Source organism: Pseudophryne corroboree, chromosome 4, assembly GCF_028390025.1.
Source record: "Pseudophryne corroboree isolate aPseCor3 chromosome 4, aPseCor3.hap2, whole genome shotgun sequence".
In the NCBI taxonomy this organism is placed as follows: domain Eukaryota; kingdom Metazoa; phylum Chordata; class Amphibia; order Anura; family Myobatrachidae; genus Pseudophryne; species Pseudophryne corroboree.
This window is the reverse complement of record NC_086447.1, coordinates 299,026,579-299,054,224: the sequence shown is the minus strand read 5'-3', so window position 1 is coordinate 299,054,224 and position 27,646 is coordinate 299,026,579. Positions and strand designations below refer to the sequence as shown.

The following is a 27,646-nucleotide window of genomic DNA, read 5'->3' as shown; positions in this document are numbered from 1 at the left end:
TCTTGTTCCACTAATTCGTCCACTTTAAATCTGAAAGCTTAAAGTAAAATAATATAAAGGATGGTATGCAATTGGCGCTGATAATTTACTGCACAGCAAAAATGGTCTAAGATAGCCTGATAGTATTATCAGGCTATCCAATTATAGCCTGCTTTTATCGTGCAGTAACTGACCCGATAAATGACCTGATAACACATGGGATCCAGAATAAATTCCCAGACCCATGCGTAATCGCGAAAAAAATGGGTCTTCGGCAGCTACTTATTGCAGATAATGCTTTGGGTGCCTGAGGCACATACACAGCATAATCCTCGATAAATGCTGCTTATCAGGGCTTATTGGATAGCTCTGGGCTGATTCATTAGCGGCAGTAAATTACCAACAGCTAATTGCATAGTGGCCAAAGAGTGCTTGACTTGGCTAGGAATTGGAGCAGCCTTTTGGCTAATATGTATTTTAATTATTTTGTTAATCATTTTATGCAAATATATTTCTCTAACGTCCTAAGTGGATGCTGGGGACTCCGTAAGGACCATGGGGATTAGCGGCTCCGCAGGAGACTGGGCATAACTAAAGAAAGCTTTAGGACTACCTAGTGTGCACTGGCTCCTCCCACCAAGACCCTCCTCCAGACCTCAGTTAGATTCTTGTGCCCGGCTGAGCTGGATGCACACTAGGGGCTCTCCTGAGCTCCTAGAAAGAAAGTATATGCTGGCAACAGACTCACTGCAGCGAGGGACTAAGGGGAGAAGAAGCGAACCTACCTAACAGGTGGTAGTTTGGGCTTCTTAGGCTACTGGACACCATTAGCTCCAGAGGGATCGACCGCAGGACCCGACCTTGGTGTTCGTTCCCGGAGCCGCGCCGCCGTCCCCCTTACAGAGCCAGAAGCATGAAGAGTCCGGAAAATCGGCGGCAGAAGACTTCGGTCTTCACCAAGGTAACGCACAGCACTGCAGCTGTGCGCCATTGCTCCTCATGTACACCTCACACTCCGGTCACTGATGGGTGCAGGGCGCTGGGGGGGGCGCCCTGAGGGCAATATATGACACCTTGGCTGGCAAATCTACATCATATATAGTCCTAGAGGCTATATAGATGTAAAATTACCCCTGCCAGTATTCCAGAAAAAGCGGGAGAAAGTCAGTTGAAAAAGGGGCGGGGCTTCTCCCTCAGCACACTGGCGCCATTTTCTCTTCACAGTGCAGCTGGAAGACAGCTCCCCAGGCTCTCCCCTGTAGTTTTCAGGCTCAAAGGGTTAAAAAGAGAGGGGGGGCACTAAATTTAGGCGCAATATATGTATACAAGCAGCTATTTGGGGAAAAATCACTCAGTTATAGTGTTAATCCCTGCATTATATAGCGCTCTGGTGTGTGCTGGCATACTCTCTCTCTGTCTCCCCAAAGGACTTTGTGGGGTCCTGTCCTCAGTCAGAGCATTCCCTGTGTGTGTGCGGTGTGTCGGTACGGCTGTGTCGACATGTTGGATGAGGAAGGTTACGTGGAGGCGGAGCAGAGGCCGATAAATGGGATGTCGCCCCCTGTGGGGCCGACACCAGAGTGGATGGATAGGTGGAAGGTATTAACCGACAGTGTCAACTCCTTACATAAAAGGCTGGATGACGTAACAGCTGTGTGACAGCCGGCTTCTCAGCCCGCGCCTGCCCAGGCGTCTCAAAGGCCATCAGGGGCTCAAAAAACGCCCGTTACCTCAGATGGCAGACACAGATGTCGACACGGAGTCTGACTCCAGTGGCGACGAGGTTGAGACATATACACAATCCACTAGGAACATCGGTTACATGATCTCGGCAATGAAAAATGTGTTACGCATTTTCTGACATGAACCCAAGTACCACATAAAAGGGGTTTTATTTTTGGGGAGAAAAAGCAGCCAGTGTTTTGTTCCCCCATCAGATGAATGAATGAAGTGTGTAAAGAAGCGTGGTTTCCCCCGATAAGAAACTGGTAATTTCTAAAAAGTTACTGATGGCGTACCCTTTCCCGCCAGAGGATAGGTCACGTTGGGAGATATCCCTTAAGGTGGATAAGGCGCTCACACGTTGTCAAAAGGTGGCACTGCCGTCTTAGGATACGGCCACCTTGAAGGAACCTGCTGATAAAAAGCAGGAGGCGATCCTGAAGTCTGTATTTACACACTCAGGTTATATACTGAGACCTGCAATTGCCTCAGCATAAATAGTGCTGCTGCAGCGTGGTCTGATACCCTGTCAGATAATATTAATACGCTAAGACAGGGATAATATTTTGCTAACATTGAGCATATTTAAGACGTTGTCTTATATATATAAAAAAGGATGCACAGAGGGATATTTGCCGGCTGGCATCCAGAATTAATGCAATGTCCATTCTGCCAGGAGGGTATTAGAAACCCGGCAGTGGACAGGTGATGCTGCATTTAAAAGGCACATGGAGATTCTGCCTTATAAGGGTGAGGAATTGTTTGGGGATGGTCTCTGGGACCTCGTATCCACAGCAACAGCTGGGAAGAAAATTTTTTACCTCAGGTTTCCTCACAAAAGCCTAAGAAAGCACCGTATTTTCAGGTACAGTCCTTTCGGCTTCAGAAAAGCAAGCGGGTCAAAGGCGCTTCCTTTCTGCACAGAGACAAGGGAAGAAGGAAAAAGCTGCACCAGTCAGCCAGTTCCCAGGATCAAATATCTTCCCTCGCTTCCTCTGAGTCCACCGCATGACGCTGGGGCTCCACAGGTGGAGACAGGTGCGGTGGGGGCGCGTCTCGGGAGCTGCAGGGACCAGGTGGGCTTGCCCACAGGTGGATCCCTAGGTTCTGCAAGTAGTATCACAGGGATACAGGCTGGAGTTCGAGACGACTCCCCCTCGCCGTTGCCTCACATCAGCCTTGCCTGCTGCCCTCGGAGAAAGGTAGTACTGGCGGCAATTCACAAGCTGTACTTCCAGCAGGTGAAATCAAGGTACCCCTCCTTCAACAAGGCCGGGGTTACTATTCCAAAATGTTGTGGTACCGAAACCAGACGGTTCGGTGAGACCCATTCTAAAATTGAAATCCTTGAACACTTATATACGAAGGTTCAAGTTCAAAATGGAATCGCTCAGGGCAATTATTGCAAGCCTGGAAAATTTCAGGGTATCACTGGACATCAAGGATACTTACCTGCATGTCCCTATTTACCCTCTTCACCAGGTGTACCTCAAAATTGTGGTACAGGATTGTCATTACCAATTCCAGACGTTGCCGTTGGTCTGTCCCCGGCACCGAAGGTATTTACCAAGGTAATGACCGAAGTACTTATCCCGTACTTGGACGATCTCCTTATAAAGGCGAGGTCCAGGGAGCAGTTGTTCGTCGGAGTAGCACTATCTCGGGAAGTGCTACAACAGCACGGCTGGATTCTGAATATTCCAAAGTCGCAGCTGGTTCCTACGACGCGTCTACTGTTCCTGGGTATGGTTCTGGACACAGAACAGGATAAAAAGGGTTTCTCCTGGAGGAGAAGTCCAAGGAGTTGGCGTCTCTAGACGGAGACCTCCTAATACAAATACAGGTATCGGTGCATCAAGGCACGCGAGCCTAGGAAAAGATGGTAGCTTCTTACGAAGAATTTCCATTCGCCAAGTCCCATGCAAGGATCTTCCAGTGGGATCTGTTGGACAAGTGTACCGGGTCGCATCCTCAGATGCATCGGCGGATAACCCTGTCTCCAAGGGCCAGGGTGTCGCTGTGGTGGTGACTGCAGAGGGCTCATCTTCTAGGGGGCCGCAGATTCGGCATACAGGACTGGGTCCTGGTGACCACGGATGCCAGCCTTCAAGGCTGGGGGGCAGTCACACAGGGAAGAAACTTCCAAGGCTTATGGAAAAGTCAGGAGACTTCCCTACACACAAATGTTCTGGAACTAAGGGCCATTTACAATGCCCTAAGTCAGGCTAGACCCCTGCTTCAACACCGGCCGGTGCTGATCCAGTCAGACAACATCACGGCGGTCGCTCATGTAAACCGACAGGGCGGCACGAGAAGCAGGATGGCGATGGCAGAAGCCACAAGGATTCTCCGATGGGCGGAAAATCATGTGTTAGCACTGTCAGCAGTGTTCATTCCCGGAGTGGACAACTGAGAAGCAGACTTTCTCAGCAGACACGACCTCCACCTGGGAGAGTGGGGACTTCATCCAGAAGTCTTCCAAATGATTGTACACCGTGGGGAAAGGCCACAGGTGGACATGATGGCGTCCCGCCTCAACAAAAAGCTACAAAGATATTGCGCCAGGTCAAGGGACCCTCAGGCGATAGCTGTGGACGCTCTGGTAACACCGTGGGTGTACCAGTCGGTATATGTGTTCCCTTCTCTGCCTCTCATACCCAGGGTAATGAGAATAATAAGAAGGAGAGGAGTAAGAACTATACTCATTGTTCCGGGTGGCCAAGAAGAGCTTGTTACCCAGAACTCCAAGAAATGATCTCAGAGGACCCATGGCCTCTGCCGCTCAGACAGGACCTGCTGCAGCAGGGGGCCTGTCTGTTCCAAGACGTACCGCGGCTGCGTTTGACGGCATGGCGGTTGAACGCCGGATCCTGAAGGAAAAAGGCATTCCGGAGGAAGTTATCAGTTATCCCTACGCTATTTAAAGCTAGGAAAGAAGTGAACGCAAACCATTATCACCGCATATGGCGGAAATATGTTGCGTGCTGTGAGGCCAGTAAGGCCCCAAAGGAGGAATTTCAGCTAGGTCGATTTCTGCACTTCCTACAAGTCAGAGGTGACTATGGGCCTAAAATTGGGTTCCATTAAGGTCCAGATTTCGGCTCTATCGATTTTCTTCCAAAATAGAACTGGCTTCATTGCCTGAAGTTCAGACTTTTGTTAAGGGAGTGCTGCATAGTCAGCCCCCATTTGTGCCTCCAGTGGCACCTTGGGATCTCAACGTAGTGTTGGATTTCCTGAAGTCGCATTGAGTTGAGCCACTTAAATCCGTGGAGCTACAATACCTCACGTGGAAAGTGGTCATGCTGTGGGCCTTGGCGTCGGCCAGGCGTGTATCAGAATTGGCGGCTTTGTCAAAAGCTCTTATCTGTATTTTATATGGATAAGGCGGAATTGAGGACTCGTTCCCAATTCCTTCCTAAGGTGGTAGCAGTTTTTCATGTGAACCAACCTATTGTGGTGCCTGCGGCTACTTGGGACTTGGAGGATTCCAAGTTTCTGGACGTAGTCAGGGCCCTGAAAAGTATATGTTTCCAGGACGGCTGGAGTCAGGAAAACTGACTTGCTATTTATCCTGTATGCACCCAACAAGCTGGGTGCTCCTGCTTCTTAGCAGACTATTGCTCGCTGGATCTGTAGCACGATTCAACTTGCACATTCTGCGGCTGGACTGCCGCACCCTAAATCTGTGAAAGCCCATTCCACGAGGAAAGTGGGCTCTTCTTGGGCGGCTGCCCGAGGGGTGTCGGCTTTACAAATTTGCCGAGCTGTTACTTGGTCGGGTTCAAACACTCTTGCAAGAGTCTACAAGTTTGATACCCTGGCTGAGGAGGACCTAAAGTTTGCTCATTCGGTGCTGCAGAGTCATCCGCACTCTCCCGCCCGTTTGGGAGCTTTGGTATAATCCCCATGGTCCTTACGGAGTCCCCAGCATCCACTTAGGACGTTAGAGAAAATAAGATTTTACTCACCGGTAAATCTATTTCTCGTAGTCCGTAGTGGATGCTGGGCGCCCATCCCAAGTGCGGATTGTCTGCAATACTTGTATATAGTTATTGCCTAACTAAAGGGTTATTGTTGAGCCATCTGTTAAGAGGCTCAGTTGTTATCATACTGTTAACTGGGTATAGTATCACGAGTTATACGGTGTGATTGGTGTGGCTGGTATGAGTCTTACCCGGGATTCAAAATCCTTCCTTATTGTGTCAGCTCTTCCGGGCACAGTATCCTAACTGAGGTCTGGAGGAGGGTCTTGGTGGGAGGAGCCAGTGCACACCAGGTAGTCCTAAAGCTTTCTTTAGTTGTGCCCAGTCTCCTGCGGAGCCGCTAATCCCCATGGTCCTTACGGAGTCCCCAGCATCCACTACTGACTACAAGAAATAGATTTACCGGTGAGTAAAATCTTATTTTATTTAATCAAACAATCAGAATCATAGCATGTGATAATAAATTACATGTGTTGTGTATTGTCAGGTCAGTTTGCTGTGATCTGAGCAGAGAATTCAAAATGCAGTGAGCTATGTATCCTGGGCCATTATAGGCCAGATTACGTTCATTTACATTTTATATGAACAAACATGTTTAAGAATATAAAAGGATAAACACATCATGCGTTGTTATCTGTTTGGTTTATATTGTCTAATACATATTACTTTGATGTTATATTACTATTTCTATGTTTAGAACTAAATGCATGTGCCTTTAAAAATATATCTTTTCCACTGGTATCTGTAATTTGTCACTATCTAAAGTTGTTATTAAATAATATGTTTTTTACTGGTTGCATGCATGGCCCAATAATCACTTCCTATATACAATTTAGAATGAAATCCAGTGTACTGTTTCCATGGGATCCAGTGTCCACCTGATCTGGGTCCAAATGTACAGCCTGGGAGTTGCGGCCTATTTCTCAAGATTTAAAGGGGCAATTTTTTTTTGTAAATGTAAGACCAACCTGTTTACTTGAATCTGCTGTAGTCCAAAGAGAAAGTCCTGTCTGTCCTGTTTTGTATTCTTTATGCAAGTACTACTGTATATGTCAGCATTCACCTCTCTGTTTAGACTTCATTGACAGGTACCAAACACCTAGAATGCCCTGGCATGACATTTCTTCTGTAGTACATGGAAGAGCAGCACGTGATGTTGCAAGGCATTTTATTCAACGCTGGAACTTCACAAAGGTGTGTATTTCAGTGGTGTTCTAGTGTACATATTCTCCTTACCAGCTCTGCTTCATGTCTTCTGCTATTTTATTGTATGCCAGATTACTTAAGTCATTTGATCTTCTGTTTTAGATCATGAAGCCTAAGTACCGTTCCCTTTCCTATCCGTTCTTGCTGCCAAAGTCTCACAAGACAGCCAAGGAGTTACCCTACCAGGTCCCTGGGTCAGTTCATGCCAGTGCACAGGTACAGTAGGTGTGGTGTCTGACAGACTGTCCCTTCCCAGACCTCACACACTGACATATCAGCCGCAGAAAGTCACCACTGTGTATTGCGAAAGAGATTATAGGTGTTATTGCATTTCTGCCTGTCCTTTCCTGGTTCATTTTCTACGTGACAGTTACTGTATAGAAGCTTTCCACAGAGGAGGGAATATGAAGAAATAGACCCAATGTTTTACTTTGTAAGAGAGCTGGGGGAAATTGTGATACATCCTCTTGTATCATCATTTGTGCACACGTTTTACAGTGTGTTTAAGGTGTGGCAATGACCGGAAACTGGCGGATGGACCACTAACATGGAAGCATTACAGAAACTAATTACATGGAAACATTACAGAAAGTAAATCTCATTTTGAAATCTGGTATTCTTACTTTATAACAGTGATATGTTCCACAGCAAAATACTCTGTGTTCCCTGTAAATGAAAGGATAATAAGTCATTCTTAATCTAATGGCACCTTCACCCTAAACAGCTGTGTAATATGGACTGTGCTCTGTTTGTAACGCTTTCTGGTCCAGATTGCTCAGTGTAGATAGCACAGCAAGGATAATACAGGACATCAGCATTGTACACATAAGGGACAAGTCTTACAATGTTTGTGGGGGCTTGTGTTACTCCCCACTTCCTACTATATGATTTAAAACTCCCGAGCGTAGATGTTGGTAGTTGTTGCTAATGCCCCCTCAGCCCCCATAGAGCTGACTCCTATGATTCTACAGGTAACTTCTTTACACAAATTGATGTTAGCTGGTATAATTACACATGCTGACATTTTTAAACATCCTAACTGAGTGTAGCGTGTGTACTGAGTGTTGGATGCGTATTGTTTATAATGGTCCTGTATTTCACTGTTATGTACCTGTTTGATATGATAATGAGACCAGCTCATTCCTCAGCAGCCTTAAACAAGTACAGGCACAGCTCAATCATTATGGCATGACCATAGTCCCTTCTATCCCTACCCCCATCTAACGCAGCCACTGTACTTTTCTTCAGTTGACAAGGTCTGTTTGGTTCCTGTAATTCCATCTACTTGGCCACACCTAACCCCCCTTTCCTGCTCCCACCTTCGCATCTGGATCTGCTCGAGCATTTTTCTGGGTGTGTAAGAAAAGAAGGACAAACGTTTTTTGTTGCCATAGGAAAATAACTTTGAAGCATAACACCTGTGAAACATGAATGTACCATTGTTTTTGTCAGAACAAATGTACAAAATGCCTTGTTTTCAAAATATATTCCACACATTATACAAAACAGCTTCAAGTACTTTCAAATTCAAATTTTGGACATACGTGCCACAGCTATGCCAGCTGTCATCATGTGTCTAAGCTCCTCATTACTTCATTGGCTCAAAGTGGTACAGTGTAAATTGCCCATTACACAGAGTACAGTAACACACTAACCCACTCACTATAATGAGACAGAGACACACAGAGTGCAGTAACACACTGACCCACTCACTATAATGAGACAGAGACACACACAGAGTGCAGTAACACAATAACCCGTTCACTATAATGAGACAGAGACACACACAGAGTGCAGTAACACACTAACCCGCTCATGTAATGAGATAAAGACACACAGAGTGCAGTAACACATTCACCCACTCCCTATAATGAGACAGAGACACACACAGAGTGCAGTAACACAATAACCCGTTCACTATAATGAGACAGAGACACACACAGAGTGCAGTAACACACTGACCCACTCCCTATAATGAGACAGAGACACACAGAGTGCAGTAACACACTAACCCACTCACTATAATGAGACACACACAGAGTGCAGTAACACACTAACCCACTCACTATAATGAGACACACACAGACTGCAGTAACACACTAACCCACTCACTATAATGAGACAGAGACACACACAGAGTGCAGTAACACACTGACCCACTCCCTATAATGAGACACACACAGAGTGCAGTAACACACTAACCCACTCACTATAATGAGACAGAGACACACAGAGTGCAGTAACACACTAACCCACTCACTATAATGAGACAGAGACACACATTGAGTGCAGTAACACAATAACCCCTTCACTATAATGAGACAGAGACACACAGAGTTCAGTAACACACTAACCCGCTCACTATAATGAGACAGAGACACACACAGAGTGCAGTAACACACTGACCCACTCCCTATAATGAGACAGAGACACACACACACACAGTGCAGTAACACACTAACCCACTCCCTATAATGAGACAGAGACACACAGAGTGCAGTAACACACTGACCCACTCACTATAATGAGACAGAGACACACAGAGTGCAGTAACACAATAACCCGTTCACTATAATGAGACAGAGACACACACAGAGTGCAGTAACACACTGACCCACTCCCTATAATGAGACAGAGACACACACAGAGTGCAGTAACACACTGACCCACTCCCTATTATGAGACAGAGACACACAGAGTGCAGTAACACACTGACCCACTCCCTATAATGAGACAGAGACACACACAGAGTGCAGTAACACACTGACCCGCTCACTATAATGAGATAGAGACACACAGAGTGCAGTAACACACTAACCCACTCACTATAATGAGACAGAGACACACACAGAGTGCAGTAACACACTGACCCGCTCACTATAATGAGACAGAGACACACACAGAGTGCAGTAACACACTGACCCACTCACTATAATGAGATAGAGACACACAGAGTGCAGTAACACACTAACCCACTCACTATAATGAGACAGAGACACACACAGAGTGCAGTAATACAATAACCCGTTCACTATAATGAGACAGAGACACACACAGAGTGCAGTAACACATTCACCCACTCCCTATAATGAGACAGAGACACACACAGAGTGCAGTAACACAATAACCCGTTCACTATGAGACAGAGACACACACAGAGTGCAGTAACACATTCACCCACTCCCTATAATGAGACAGAGACACACACAGAGTGCAGTAACACACTGACCCACTCACTATAATGAGACAGAAACACACACAGAGTGCAGTAACACACTAACCCACTCCCTATAATGAGACAGAGACACACACAGAGTGCAGTAACACACTGACCCACTCACTATAATGAGACAGAGACACACAGAGTGCAGTAACACAATAACCCGTTCACTATAATGAGACAGAGACACACACAGAGTGCAGTAACACACTGACCCACTCCCTATAATGAGACAGAGACACACACAGTGCAGTAACACACTAACCCACTCACTATAATGAGACAGAGACACACATTGAGTGCAGTAACACACTAACCCGCTCACTATAATGAGACAGAGACACACACAGAGTGCAGTAACACAATAACCCGTTCACTATAATGAGACAGAGACACACACAGAGTGCAGTAACACATTCACCCACTCCCTATAATGAGACAGAGACACACACAGAGTGCAGTAACACACTGACCCACTCACTATAATGAGACAGAGACACACACAGAGTGCAGTAACACAATAACCCGTTCACTATAATGAGACAGAGACACACACAGAGTGCAGTAACACATTCACCCACTCCCTATAATGAGACAGAGACACACACAGAGTGCAGTAACACACTGACCCACTCACTATAATGAGACAGAAACACACACAGAGTGCAGTAACACAATAACCCGTTCACTATAATGAGACACACACAGAGTGCAGTAACACACTGACCCACTCCCTATAATGAGACACACACAGAGTGCAGTAACACACTAACCCACTCACTATAATGAGACAGAGACACACACAGAGTGCAGTAACACACTGACCCACTCCCTATAATGAGACAGAGACACACACAGAGTGCAGTAACACAATAACCCGTTCACTATAATGAGACAGAGACACACACAGAGTGCAGTAACACACTGACCTACTCCCTATTATGAGACAGAGACACACAGAGTGCAGTAACACACTGACCCACTCCCTATAATGAGACAGAGACACACACAGAGTGCAGTAACACACTGACCCGCTCACTATAATGAGACAGAGACACACACAGAGTGCAGTAACACACTAACCCGTTCACTATAATGAGACAGAGACACACACAGAGTGCAGTAACACAATAACCCGTTCACTATGAGACAGAGACACACACAGAGTGCAGTAACACATTCACCCACTCCCTATAATGAGACAGAGACACACACAGAGTGCAGTAACACACTGACCCACTCACTATAATGAGACAGAGACACACAGAGTGCAGTAACACAATAACCCGTTCACTATAATGAGACAGAGACACACACAGAGTGCAGTAACACACTGACCCACTCCCTATAATGAGACAGAGACACACACAGTGCAGTAACACACTAACCCACTCACTATAATGAGACAGAGACACACATTGAGTGCAGTAACACACTAACCCGCTCACTATAATGAGACAGAGACACACACAGAGTGCAGTAACACAATAACCCGTTCACTATAATGAGACAGAGACACACACAGAGTGCAGTAACACAATAACCCGTTCACTATAATGAGACAGAGACACACACAGAGTGCAGTAACACATTCACCCACTCCCTATAATGAGACAGAGACACACACAGAGTGCAGTAACACACTGACCCACTCACTATAATGAGACAGAGACACACACAGAGTGCAGTAACACAATAACCCGTTCACTATAATGAGACAGAGACACACACAGAGTGCAGTAACACATTCACCCACTCCCTATAATGAGACAGAGACACACACAGAGTGCAGTAACACACTGACCCACTCACTATAATGAGACAGAAACACACACAGAGTGCAGTAACACAATAACCCGTTCACTATAATGAGACACACACAGAGTGCAGTAACACACTGACCCACTCCCTATAATGAGACACACACAGAGTGCAGTAACACACTAACCCACTCACTATAATGAGACAGAGACACACACAGAGTGCAGTAACACACTGACCCACTCCCTATAATGAGACAGAGACACACACAGAGTGCAGTAACACACTAACCCACTCACTATAATGAGACAGAGACACACACAGAGTGCAGTAACACAATAACCCGTTCACTATAATGAGACAGAGACACACACAGAGTGCAGTAACACACTGACCTACTCCCTATTATGAGACAGAGACACACAGAGTGCAGTAACACACTGACCCACTCCCTATAATGAGACAGAGACACACACAGAGTGCAGTAACACACTGACCCGCTCACTATAATGAGACAGAGACACACACAGAGTGCAGTAACGCACTAACCCGTTCACTATAATGAGACAGAGACACACACAGAGTGCAGTAACACACTGACCCACTCCCTATAATGAGACAGAGACACACAGAGTGCAGTAACACACTAACCCACTCACTATAATGAGACAGAGACACACACACAGTGCAGTAACACAATAACCCGTTCACTATAATGAGACAGAGACACACACAGAGTGCAGTAACACACTGACCCACTCACTATAATGAGACAGAGACACACAGAGTGCAGTAACACAATAACCCGTTCACTATAATGAGACAGAGACACACACACAGTGCAGTAACACAATAACCCACTCACTATAATGAGACAGAGACACACACAGAGTGCAGTAACACAATAACCCGTTCACTATAATGAGACAGAGACACACACAGAGTGCAGTAACACATTCACCCACTCCCTATAATGAGACAGAGACACACACAGAGTGCAGTAACACACTGACCCACTCACTATAATGAGACAGAAACACACACAGAGTGCAGTAACACAATAACCCGTTCACTATAATGAGACACACACAGAGTGCAGTAACACACTGACCCACTCCCTATAATGAGACACACACAGAGTGCAGTAACACACTAACCCACTCACTATAATGAGACAGAGACACACACAGAGTGCAGTAACACACTGACCCACTCCCTATAATGAGACAGAGACACACACAGAGTGCAGTAACACACTAACCCACTCACTATAATGAGACAGAGACACACAGAGTGCAGTAACACACTGACCCACTCACTATAATGAGATAGAGACACACACAGAGTGCAGTAACACATTAACCAACTCCCTATAATGAGACAGAGACACACACAGAGTGCAGTAACACACTAACCCGCTCACTATAATGAGACAGAGACACACACAGAGTGCAGTAACACACTAACCCGCTCACTATAATGAGAGAAACACACACAGAGTGCAGTAACACACTAACCCACTCCCTATAATAAGATAGAGACACACACAGAGTGCAGTAACACACTAACCCGCTCACTATAATGAGACAGAGACACACAGAGTGCAGTACCACACTAACCCGCTCACTATAATGAGACAGAGACACACAGAGTGCAGTACCACACTAACCCGCTCACTATAATGAGACAGAGACACACACAGAGTGCAGTAACACACTAACCCGTTCACTATAATGAGACAGAGACACACACAGAGTGCAGTAACACACTAACCCGCTCACTATAATGAGACAGAGACACACAGAGCACAGTAACACACTAACCCGCTTCCTATAATGAGACAGAGACACACACAGAGTGCAGTAACACACTAACCCGCTCACTATAATGATACAGATTCACAAACAGAGTGCAGTAACACACTATGCCACTCACTTTAATACACAGACACACACACAGTGCAGTAACACACTAACCCGGTCACTATAATAATACACAGACACACACATTATGCAGTAACACATTATGCCAATCACTAAAATACAGTAATACACAGACACACCCAGTGCAGTAACACACAAATCAACTCACTATAATAATAATACACAGACACACACCACACTAACCTGCTCACTTTAATACACAGACACACAAAGTGCAGACACACACCAGATTGCAGTAACACACAAACCAACTTACTGTAGTAATATACAGACACACACCAGAGTGCAGTATCACACATATCCACTTACTATAATAATACAGAGATACACACTAGAATGCAGTAACACACCATCCCACTCACTATAATAAAATACACAGACACACACAGAGTGCAGTAACACCACACTAACCTGCTCACTATAATACAAAGACACACAAAGAGTGCAGTATAACACAAATCCACTCATTATAATAATGGACAGACACACCCAGTACAGTAACACACAAATCAACTCACTATAATAATAATACACAGACACACACCACACTAACCTGCTCACTATAATACACAGACACACAAAGTGCAGACACACACCAGATTGCAGTAACACACAAACCAACTTACTGTAGTAATATACAGACACACACCAGAGTGCAGTATCACACATATCCACTTACTATAATAATACAGAGATACACACTAGAATGCAGTAACACACCATCCCACTCACCATAATAATACACAGACACACACAGAGTGCAGTAACACCGCACTAACCTGCTCACTATAATACAAAGACACACAAAGAGTGCAGTATAACACAAATCCACTCATTATAATAATGGACAGACACACACCAGATTGCAGTAACACACTATCCCACTCACTGTAATAATACACGGACGCACACAGTGCAATGACACACAAACCCACTCACTATATCAATACACAGACTCACACCAGATTGCAGGAACACACAAACCAACTCACTATTGTAATATACAGACACACACCAGAGTGCAGTAACACACTAATCCACTCACTATAATTATACACAGACACACACAGAGTGCAGTAACACACAAATCCACTCACTATAATAACCCACAGACATATGCAGAGTACAGTAACACACTAACCCACTCACTATAATAATAAGCAGACACACACCAGAGTCGGTAACACACAAAGCCACTCACTATAATAATCCACAGACACACACTAGATTGCAGTAACACACAAACCCACTTACTCTAATAATACAGACACACGGGCCCTCATTCCGAGTTGTTCACTCGCTAGCTGCTTTTAGCAAACACTATGCCGCCGCCCTCTGGGAGTGTATTTTAGCTTAGCAGAAGTGCGACCGAAAGGATCGCAGCGCGGCTACAAAAAAAGATTGTGTAGTTTCTGAGCAACTCCAGACCTACTCCTATCTTGCGATCACTTCAGACTATTTAGTTCCTGTTTTGACGTCACGAACACGCCCTGCGTTCGGCCAGCCACGCCTGCATTTCCTCCGGCACGCCTGCGTTTGTATCTGACATGCCTGCGTTTTCCCACACACTCCCCGAAAACGGTCAGTTACCTCCCAGAAATGCCCACTTCATGTCAATCACTCTGCGGCGAGCAGACTTTGTGTAAAACTACTTCGGCTTTTGTGAAAGTACGTCACGCATGCGCAGGAGTGACGCTTTTTTTCCTAAACGCTGTGCTGCGAACGAAAACTGCTAGCGAACAACTCGGAATGACCACCACAGAGTGCAGTAATTCACATACATGTCCATGCCCTAATAGTACCCATATACTATTACACCCTGAACAGCCGAATCAGAGTAAGGCAAATATTACTGTAACTAGTGTGGATGGTGAGTGAGCGGCAGTTCTGGGCATCCAGTGCAGGGAGATGTTTCCCAGGCACAGATCAGTGCATGTCTCCTCCACAAAGAGAAGAATCGTCAGCAGAAAACACAGTGCTTGGAGACAGATGGAGAGACCCGAGCAGATGGAAGGAGGACTCTAGCCTTGTACTCTTGTTTTATGCAGGTTGCCGGAAAATATTATATTTAAATATTGTCCTCCCCTCTAGCAGAGTTTGGGGGAAGTGTAAAACTTGCTTTTCTGAGCAACACCAAAATAAAGTAATGTCTGGAGTCAGGGCGGGCTGTATTTATTACTAGTGCTAGGCAGCAAGACACATCACTGCCACTGTGCTTCTCATTCACCCTATAAAATGTTCCCCCCTCTGCCTCCGTGCATAAAGAAGTAAGAATGGTGACTTAGGACTGTCTGAGAATCATACCACATACAGTAACATTGCACTTCTAGATACAGCATAGCAATACTTAGAACTGAAAGGGTCTGTATATGCTTATGCAGTGTATATCCTGGCTTTATTCTCAGTGCTACCATGCCAAAGCTTTGTATTGTGTGATGACCTTTTCATAAAAGGTAGCTTTAGCTGGTCTCTAGGCCATGGTATCTAGATCCTTTTCATTTGGTTTGATACATTATTGATATGTATATAAGAAAGAATTCTTGCATTTTATTATTAATCTCCTATATAATTGCCCAGATCTGTCACTCTGTGACTGTGGATAATGCTGGGAGTTGCTAAGAGCTCTCATTGGGTTAGCAGCAGGTCTATCACACCCAGCCCACAGCTGATTGGGCGAGAAACGCTCTCCCAGATAGGTTACATCCAATGGTAGGCTCTACCCTTTGGCTGCTGTGTGTTCCCAGAGCAGGATTAACAATGGGACTCATGGAGAGGCAGCTCCAGCTCCACACCCCAAAATAGGCCCACTGCATCTGCAACAATATACCCTACAACAACTTACACATAAAAATCGGGACAAATTCTAAAAGGGGAGTGGCCACAGGTACAGTGGTGTGGCCATGCCCCTTTTCCTATACTTTCAATGGAATTTTGGAGAGCCAAAAATCAGTACAGACCATAAAAAAAGGTACTGTACCTGCCAAAAAGGTACAGTAGGAGGGTATGCCACTGCATCTGCAGCAAGTCTCTGTGCTGTAGATAGGGGGAAAAAAACCCTTTTACTGCAGCGTCCTATGGGGGTCTTTCTGATCTGATCGCTCACTGAAGTTCAGCGCAGCGATCAGGTCAGAACTGCGCATGCCACGGCATCGCAGTGCGCCGGCGCATGGCTGACAGCCAACGGCTGTCGTTGCCTTGCGATCACCTCTGCCTCAGGCAGAGGCGGTCGCTGGGCGGGAGGGGGCAGCACAGCGGCGTTTGACCGCCGTTTTGTGGGCACAGTGAGGGGGTGGCCCACAATGGATGCATGATGTCACCCGTAGCCGCTGCGATCAAGGCAGCGACGAGTAACTCCCGGTCAGCCGCAGGAGCTGCGCTGGCTGAGAGTTACTCTTCAAGTACAAAAGCATTGCCGCTGTGCGATGCTTTTGTACTTGGGGGGGGGGGGGGGGGGAGGGGGGGCCTGACATGCGGGGCGGACTAGCCCTGTGCTGGGCGTCCCCCCGCATGTCAGTGTAAGTGATCGTAGCTGTGCTAAATATAGCACAGCTACAATCAGGTCCGCCTGCCCCCTCCGGCATCAACAATCCCCAATCCCTAGCCTCGGCGCAGGTGGAACAAAAGCTGCTGCGGCCACCGGCATAGATGTGTATGAAAGCGGCGCAGCGGAAGGCTTTCATAGCCCTCCCTGCGCCGCATACTCCCTGAGCCCCGGAGCCTCCTCTGCGCGTGATGTCACAGAAGTGTATCCCCGCCACAGCCCCCGCACAGATCCCCAGAGGACCTGACGCCGCAACACAGCACTTGGGCTGCCGGCCTGGAAGCCCCGGGATGGCTAATGTAACAGAGTGAGTGATATTGTGTAAGGTAATGTCTGGACGCTGAATCAATGTAAAAGGTGAGAGTGCTGTGCAGTGCAGTGTGTGTGCAGTGTCACTGACACTGCACAGCACTCTCACCTTTTACATTGATTCAGCGATGGGAGTCAGTTCTGCCAGCCAGTCACTATTGTTAGCGCCGGTGTCCCAACGCGCCGCATTACAGGGAAGTAGATGCACTAAATAAACTACAGCTCCCAGCAGCCCTTAGCGCCGAAGCATTCCGGTGCTAAGGCCTGCTGGGAGCTGTCGTTTATTGAGTGCATCTTCTTCCCTGTAATGCAGCGCGTTGAGACACCAGCGCTAACAATAGTGATTGGCTGCTGTGTGAGTCTCCGGGAGAGCCACTGCCAAAGGGAGGACAGCGGCCTAGCTGCTTCCAGGAGGAGAAGCATTACCCGCCCCTCCCCCACTCGCAGTACCTCCGGGCCCCATCCGCGGCACACACACCTTCCACCACCCATGGTGGCTCCGGACCCCTCCCCCACCTGCAGCACCCCCGCACTCGCCCCTCCCCCACCGCCCCTTCCCCTCCCCCTCCCCCACCCACGGTGGCTTCGGAACCCCACCCGCGGCACCCGCCCCTCCCTCACCACCACACCAGCCCTTCCCCCACCCGCGCAACCCCCGCAACCACCCGCGGCACCCCCGGACACCCTCTCCCATCCGCGTCTCCCACAACCACAGCACCTACTAGGTGATTCATCAGGCCCTGCGTGCGCTGTTCACGCCATTGCAAGGGGCTACGACCCCTTAACCATCGCACGTCCTTTGTCCGTGCAGTATTTAACCACTCACACAATTATGATTGGAGGTAAAACTCCATATAATACAAATATTACACGCCACAAGGGTATGTAAGGGTTAAGAGCACCCGTGGGGCGCAATGAATTACCTAGTGATAATGAAATGGTAAATACCCTATTTTGTGCGTTTTGCCATGTGACCTATTATTTACAGAATATGTTTGTGCTGTAGAAATAAAATATAACACAACATCTTTTGCTCAAACTGCTTTCTCAGTTTGGACATAAGATCCAGATGAGTTTCGCTGTGTGGCTGTCAGATAGACACAGGTTTACTGATATTTTGTATTTTAAAGCTTCAAATAAACATGTTACTTGAGCACAACTTGTCGGCAAGTGTTGTACTTTACTTTAAGGTACTACGAATAGAGCATATGGCAAAGTTTCAAACTGGATGGGATTAACATTGCTATAAATAGACATTTGGCTTCATCTTCCTGTCTGTATTATATGAATATGATCCATGTTTACTCCTTGTCTGGCTTACTGACTGCCAAATGCAGTGTATGCATTGCAACATCACAGTATGTGCACCTTTGTCATTCTTCTTACTGGTTTGTGCAGAAAAATAATTGGGCACGTTCATAAAAATGTTCATAGGTAAAAGCAACAGAACATAATTAACTACATGAACAGGAATTTGCAGAAACAGCCTTTGGGCGTAATTCAGACTGCAATGCTGCTGCGGCAGCGTTCGCAGTCTGATGCCCAGTGAAGTGTGCACACGCGCAGAAGCGCACTGCGCATGCGCACACAGTGAGAAATGCACTGCGCGTACGCACACGGGGGTCATTCCGAGTTGATCGCTCACTAGCAGTTTTTAGCAACCGTGCAAACGCTATGCCGCCGCCCACTGGGAGTGTATTTTAGCTTAGCAGAAGTGTGAATGAATGGATCGCAGAGCAGCTACAATGTTTTTTTGTGCAGTTTCAGAGTACCTCTAAACGTCAGACTGTTCAGTTCCTGTTTTGACATCACAAACCTGCCCAGCGTTCGCCCAGCCACGCCTGCGTTTGTCCCGGCACACCTGCGTTTTTTTGCCATGCAATGCTTTTGCATCTCTGCGGGGGAAGAAGGGGGGGTCTGGATCCGGAATGCGGGGCAGACTTGCCCTGTGCTGGGCGTTCACCAGCATGTAGTATGTTTATTCGCACATCTATGATCAAGTCTGATTTAGGCCCTTAGATACATGGGGCCTGAAGGTTCTTGGATATCTGTCCTATAACGTGGTGCAGGTTCTTCAGCCACCTTTTGCACCAAAAGAGAACTTTTATTAGTATTTTCGGCATTCCTTCTTTTCTTCTTGTACATCTGTGACATCAGAATTGCAGCACTTGTTCCTGGGGGCAGTCTGGGAATAAAAGCAGTGTGAGGACAAAGATAGAATTTTTCCCGGCGCTTAACCAAATACCCAGGTTTTATATAGACAGAGTTGTCGCAGCCTTCATATAGTTAAGGGATACTCTACCCTTATAGAAACAAAAAAAAACACAGAAAGATTTGAAAGCGCTGACACTCTGTATATATGTATATATAAAATATATTTATTTAAACTTGAGTGTTTTAGTTCCACACAAGAGAATACAAGAAAAATAAAATCAGCAATACATTTAAAAATACAATTTATCCCTATAATAAACCATGTATATAACCCTCTTTTCTGGTCCCTAGAGACTGTAGCAACTATTGGTTACTTTAATCTCAACACTGGTGTGTCAATTAAGTCTCTGTGGAACAGAAAAGCTCCTTTTCCCTGCAACACAATATCTTTAATCACTTTGTAACTATTTGTACAGGACAGAAAACACATGTAAGATTTCCAATTATTCCTATTAAAACACCATAGCACTCCTTTTTTATAATAACATTCTAAAGTCCACAATATGAAGATTTCCTTTGCTTGGTAATTAGATTTTGTTTAACGTTCTGACGCCAGATTTTAATCAGGAGTATAACTGCAGTATGTTGGAGTCTTTGATTCAAAGATTAAACAGCGTGCACGCTGCTAGGGTATTCCAACTTTCTCCCAACCCAAGCAAAAGTCAATTGCACATATGATGTTGAAACATGGCCATGTATGGATTAAGCAACAACTTTACCCCTCTTGGTGTCCGTGGATGGTGATGTGAGGCGGAGAAACGCGTTTTAGCAGCATCAGCAAACACGCTTAACGGTTATCCCTGTAAGCCTTGTGAACCCACGTGGAACTGGTTTTGGATCTCCAGACTTGGCTCAAGTAAATGGAATTTAGCTACCAGAGCCGGGAGTTCTACTGACCAGTGATAATTCTCCACGGTCACCAAGAGGGGTAAAGTTGTTGCTTAATCCATACATGGCCATGTTTCAACATCATATGTGCAATTGACTTTTGCTTGGGTTGGGAGAAAGTTGGAATACCCTAGCAGCGTGCACGCTGTTTAATCTTTGAATCAAAGACTCCAACATACTGCAGTTATACTCCTGATTAAAATCTGGCGTCAGAACGTTAAACAAAATCTAATTACCAAGCAAAGGAAATCTTCATATTGTGGACTTTAGAATGTTATTATAAAAAAGGAGTGCTATGGTGTTTTAATAGGAATAATTGGAAATCTTACATGTGTTTTCTGTCCTGTACAAATAGTTACAAAGTGATTAAAGATATTGTGTTGCAGGGAAAAGGAGCTTTTCTGTTCCACAGAGACTTAATTGACACACCAGTGTTGAGATTAAAGTAACCAATAGTTGCTACAGTCTCTAGGGACCAGAAAAGAGGGTTATATACATGGTTTATTATAGGGATAAATTGTATTTTTAAATGTATTGCTGATTTTATTTTTCTTGTATTCTCTTGTGTGGAACTAAAACACTCAAGTTTAAATAAATATATTTTATATATACATATATACAGAGTGTCAGCGCTTTCAAATCTTTCTGTGTTTTTTTCAGTGTGAGGACAGTTGTTAAATATGATGCAGAAGTCAGTGTTACAGAATGTTCAGAAAGGTTTCTTATATACATATATATCTTCATGACTTCATTACATATTTTTATTAATGCTGGGCAAGTTAATGCAATATTATCGAATTAACGCCGTAACTTAATAACGGCGTTAATTTTTTTATCGCGTTAACGCTGCTGGTGGGCTACATGTGTGCTGCAGAGCCATGTACAGAGCTGTTACTGCTCCATTCGTCGCCAGAAGCTGCCAGACCCGGAAGCAGCAAGTCACCGGACCCCTTTGATGCAGAAGCCGCTGGATGCCGCCGGAAGAGGAAGCTGCCAGCTATTATCCTCCCTTTTATTGCTGGGGTGCCTAATCTTCTGTAAAAAAAAATACAGTTTTTGTTTAATTTAATTTTTTCTCACAGCAATGAGAAAATGGAGAAAGGAACCGAAATCTTACATGGACACTTTCATTATAAATCTCTACCAGATGGCAGAGTTGATAAAACCAAAGTAATTTTTAAGCACTGCAAAGTTGAATTTTTTTTATCACCGGAGTACTTCGAATCTGAAGTATCACTTAAACGCAATACACACCGTTGATGCCAGCAAATCACCCACCCAAACAAACAGTGGAGGGAGGCTTCAGCAGACTACGTTGGATACAGGGTATGGGGGAAGTATAGATAAACAAAAGCAAGAAAAGCTAACATAGCGAAGTGGATAGCTACAAACGGCAGGCCGATTGTGGAAGATGTCGGTCTGAGGAACGTTCTTAGGATCGCAACAAATGACAGCATGTATGAGCCTCCCTCAAGAGGCACCATCACAAGAAGAATACATGACTTGTATGAAAAGGAGAGGACTACAAAAGCAATGGCGTTACAACATGCGCCACATGTTTCTCGCACTGGAGACTATTGGATATCGCTGGGTAATCATAATTACCTCGGAGTTGCAGTGCATTATATTGATGAACAGTGGGAGCTGCATTCACATGCTCTGACTGTGATAAGAACAGAAGAGAGACATTTTGCTGAAACGTGCGCAGAACATTTTATTCATGTTGCACAGGAGTGGAACATTTCAGATAAAGTTGGCACACGTAGCACAGATAGTGCAAGAAATATGATTGCTGCTGCAAGACACCTGCCCTTTGAACATGTCCCCTGCATTGCACATGGTCTCCAGCGTTCTGTCACAGTATCTCTGCAGAACAGTGCGTTTGACAATGTCCTTGCCAAATGCAGAAAAGTTGTAGGCCACTTTAAACACAGTCCAGCAAGTGCTGCAGAATTAGAACAACAACAAAGTCAACATGGACAAAAGGAGTCGCTTATACAAGATATTCCAACCAGATGGAATTCGACTCTGGACATGGTAAAAAGTGTCTGTAGAAATAAACAGCCACTGAGGGATGTCCTCACCACACACAACACCAAGATTGCCATGCCAAATACAGCTGAAATGGACAAACTGCAGAGGTTGGAAACGCTACTGGAGCCCTGCAGGTATATTTTACATACGTCATATATTTAATTTTCCCACTGTCCTGTCTGTAAAAATATAGCATGGATGGGATGTAGTTAGGTAGGTAGGTTTAGGCACTTACTGGTGGGGGGTAGGGAGCAGGGAGGGTTAGGGTTAGGCTGCATGGAGGGAGAGTTAGGGTTAGGCACCACCAGCGGAGTGTTAGGGTTAGGCACTAGGCATGGAGGGTTAATGGTAGGGAGGGATAGTATACTTACCGGGGACTGTCAGGTATCTGGATTCCAAGACGTTGCTGTCGGTCTCCTGACCACCAGCATTCTCAGCGCCGGCCTCCCATATCCAACAAAATAGGTTTGATTTTTTTTTTCCTGTTGCAGGTATGTAACTGAATTTCTGGGAGGAGAAAAGTATGTCTCATGCTCTGTGGTTCTGCCTGCTTTTTGCCATCTCTCTCTGGTCATGGAGAGTTCAGATGATGACCCTGCCTATGTGGTCAAATTTAAGTCTACATTCAGAACAGACCTGGAGACACGCAAGGAAAATGCCAACATTGCATATCTGAAGATTGCTACCGCATTGAACCCTAGATTTAAGGTCCTCAAGTGAGAGCTGAGAGGGGTGAGGTGTGGGCCTTAGTCACCAACTTACTCAAGGAAAAGAGGTTTGTTGCAGAGAAACCTGTGGAAGCAACAAAATCAGAGCCACCAAATAAAACGTTAGCCCTATTGGCTGCTCATCAGAGTCTGATTCTGAACAGGAGGAAGATTCAGTTGAGAACAGTGTGCGTCGATACAGAGCGGAGCCCACCATCAGTACAGAGTCCTGTCCATTAGAGTGGTGGTCCAAACATGCAGGCTCACACAGCAGGCTGGCCTCCATTGCACAGAAGTACTTGGCCACACCTGTAACATCAGTACCCTGTGAAAATAAGAATTTACTTACCGATAATTCTATTTCTCGTAGTCCGTAGTGGATGCTGGGGACTCCGTCAGGACCATGGGAATAGCGGCTCCGCAGGAGACAGGGCACAAAAATAAAGCTTTAGGATTAGGTGGTGTGTACTGGCTCCTCCCCCTATGACCCTCCTCCAAGCCTCAGTTAGGATACTGTGCCCGGACGAGCGTACACAATAAGGAAGGATATTGAACCCCGGGTAAGACTCATACCAGCCACACCAATCACACCGTATAACTTGTGATCTGAACCCAGTTAACAGTATGACAAACGTAGGAGCCTCTGAACAGACGGCTCACAACAAATAACAACCCGATTTTTTTGTAACAATAACTATGTACAAGTATTGCAGACAATCCGCACTTGGGATGGGCGCCCAGCATCCACTACGGACTACGAGAAATAGAATTATCGGTAAGTAAATTCTTATTTTCTCTAACGTCCTAAGTGGATGCTGGGGACTCCGTCAGGACCATGGGGATTATACCAAAGCTCCCAAACGGGCGGGAGAGTGCGGATGACTCTGCAGCACCGAATGAGAGAACTCAAGGTCCTCCTCAGCCAGGGTATCAAATTTGTAGAATTTTGCAAACGTGTTTGCCCCTGACCAAGTAGCAGCTCGGCAGAGTTGTAATGCCGAGACTCCCCGGGCAGCCGCCCAGGATGAGCCCACTTTCCTTGTGGAATGGGCCTTGACAGATTTAGGTTGTGGCAAGCCTGCCACAGGATGTGCAAGTTGAATTGTGCTACAAATCCAACGAGCAATCGTCTGCTTAGAAGCAGGAGCACCCATCTTGTTGGGTGCATACAATATAAGCAGTGAGTCAGACTTTCTGACTCCCGCCGTTCTTGAAATATATATTTTCAATGCCCGGACCACGTCCAACAACTTGGAATCCTCCAACTCGTTAGTAGCCGCAGGCACCACAATAGGCTGGTTCAGGTGAAACGCTGACACCACCTTAGGCAGAAAATGAGGACGCGTCCGCAGTTCTGCCCTGTCCGTATGGAAAATCAGATATGGGCTCTTATATGATCAAGCCGCCAATTCTGATACTCTCCTGGCTGAAGCCAGGGCCAGTAGCATGGTTACTTTCCATGTAAGATACTTCAGCTCCACCGATTTGAGCGGCTCAAACCAATGGGATTTGAGAAAATCCAAGACTACATTAAGATCCCACGGTGCCACTGGGGGCACAACCGGGGGCTGTATATGTAGTACTCCTTTTACAAAAGTCTGGACTTCAGGAACTGAAGCCAATTCTTTCTGGAAGAAAATCGACAGGGCCGAAATTTGAACCTTAATGGACCCCAATTTGAGGCCCATAGACAATCCTGTTTGCAAGAAATGTAGAATCGACCCAGTTGAAATTCCTCCGTGGGGGCCTTCCTGGCCTCACACCACGCAACATATTTTCTCCAAATGCGGTGATAATGTTGTGCAGTCACCTCCTTCCTGGCTTTTACCAGTGTAGGAATGACCTCTTCCGGAATGCCTTTTTCCTTTAGAATTCGGCGTTCAACCGCCATGCCGTCAAACGCAGCCGCGGTAAGTCTTGGAATAGACACGGTCCCTGCTGAAGCAGGTCCCGTCTTAGAGGTAGAGGCCACGGATCCTCCGTGAGCATCTCTTGAAGTTCCGGGTACCAAGTTCTTCTTGGCCAATCCGGAGCCACTAGTATCGTTCTTACTCCCTTTTGCCGTATAATTCTCAGTACTTTTGGTATGAGAGGCAGAGGAGGGAACACATACACTGACTGGAACACCCACGGTGTTACCAGAGCGTCCACAGCTATTGCCTGAGGATCTCTTGACCTGGCGCAATACCTGTCCAGTTTTTTGTTGAGGCGGGACGCCATCATATCCACCATTGGTTTTTCCCAACGGTTCACAATCATGTGGAAGACTTCTGGATGAAGTCCCCACTCTCCCGGGTGTAGATCGTGTCTGCTGAGGAAGTCTGCTTCCCAGTTGTCCACTCCCGGAATGAATACTGCTGACAGTGCTATCACATGATCTTCCGCCCAGCGAAGGATCCTTGCAGCTTCTACCATTGCTGTCCTGCTTCTTGTGCCGCCCTGTCTGTTTACGTGGGCGACTGCCGTGATGTTGTCCGACTGGATCAACACCGGCTGACCCTGAAGCAGGGGTTTTGCCAGACTTAGAGCATTGTAAATCGCTCTTAGCTCCAGTATATTTATGTGAAGAGACATCTCCAGGCTTGACCATACTCCCTGGAAGTTTCTTCCTTGTGTGACCGCTCCCCAGCCTCTCAGACTGGCATCCGTGGTCACCAGGACCCAGTCCTGTATGCCGAATCTGCGGCCCTCTAACAGATGAGCACTCTGCAACCACCACAGAAGAGACACCCTTGTCCGTGGCGATAAGGTTATCCGCTGATGCATCTGCAGATGCGATCTGGACCATTTGTCCAGCAGATCCCACTGAAAAGTTCGTGCGTGGAATCTGCCGAATGGAATCGCTTCGTAAGAAGCCACCATCTTTCCCAGGACTCTTGTGCATTGATGCACAGACACTGTCCCTGGTTTTAGGAGGTTCCTGACAAGTTCGGATAACTCCCTGGCTTTCTCCTCCGGAAGAAACACCTTTTTCTGAACCGTGTCCAGAATCATTCCCAGGAACAGCAGACGTGTCGTCGGGGTCAACTGAGATTTTGGAAAATTCAGAATCCACCCGTGTTGTTGCAGCACTAGTTGGGTTAGTGCTACTCCGTCTTCCAGCTGTTCTCTGGACCTTGCCCTTATCAGGAGATCGTCCAAGTAAGGGATAATTAATACGCCTCTTCTTCGTAGAAGGATCATCATTTCGGCCATTACCTTGGTAAAGACCCGAGGTGCCGTGGACAATCCAAACGGCAGCGTCTGAAACTGATAATGACAGTTTTGCACCACGAACCTGAGGTACCCTTGATGTGAAGGGCAAATTGGGACATGCAGGTAAGCATCCTTTATGTCCAGGGACACCATAAAGTCCCCTTCTTCCAGATTCGCTATCACTGCTCTGAGTGACTCCATCTTGAACTTGAATTTTTGTATGTACAGGTTCAAAGATTTCAGATTTAGAATAGGTCTTACCGAGCCGTCCGGCTTCGGTACCACAAATAGTGTGGAGTAATACCCCTTTCCCTGTTGTAGGAGGGGTACCTTGACTATCACCTGCTGAGAAAACAGCTTGTGAATGGCTTCCAATACCGTCGCCCTGTCTGAGGGAGACGTTGGCAAAGCAGACTTTAGGAACCGGCGAGGGGGAGACTTCTCGAATTCCAACCTGTAACCCTGAGATACTACCTGCAGAATCCAGGGGTCCACCTGTGAGCAAGCCCACTGTGCGCTGAAATTCTTGAGTCGACCCCCCACCGCTCCTGAGTCCGCTTGTAAGGCCCCAGCGTCATGCTGAGGGCTTTGCAGAACCCTGGGAGGGCTTCTGTTCCTGGGCAGGGGCTGCTTGCTGCCCTCTCTTACCCCTTCCTCTGCCCCGAGGCAGATATGACTGTCCTTTTGTCCGCTTGTTCTTATAGGACCGAAAGGACTGCGGCTGAAAAGACGGTGTCTTTTTCTGTTGGGAGGGGGTCTGAGGTAAAAAAGTGGATTTTCCGGCAGTTGCCGTGGCCACCAGATCCGATAGACCGACGCCAAATAATTCCTCCCCTTTATACGGCAATACTTCCATATGTCGTTTGGAATCCGCATCACCTGACTACTGTCGCGTCCATAAACTCCTTCTGGCAGATATGGACATCGCATTTACTCTCGAT

At 46.3% G+C, this 27,646-nt stretch overlaps 1 protein-coding gene across 4 annotated transcripts in view; it reads left to right on the top strand.

Annotated features, from left to right (window-relative positions):
* Nucleotides 1–27,646, top strand: part of PLD1 (phospholipase D1) — a 497,457-nt gene that overhangs the window by 406,003 nt on the left and 63,808 nt on the right. For all 4 annotated transcript variants that reach the window (XM_063916252.1, XM_063916253.1, XM_063916254.1 and 1 more), the window contains 2 exons: nucleotides 6,763–6,881; nucleotides 6,996–7,109. In XM_063916252.1, the coding sequence (XP_063772322.1) occupies nucleotides 6,763–6,881; nucleotides 6,996–7,109 (233 nt within the window). The remainder of the gene's footprint in view (nucleotides 1–6,762; nucleotides 6,882–6,995; nucleotides 7,110–27,646) is intronic.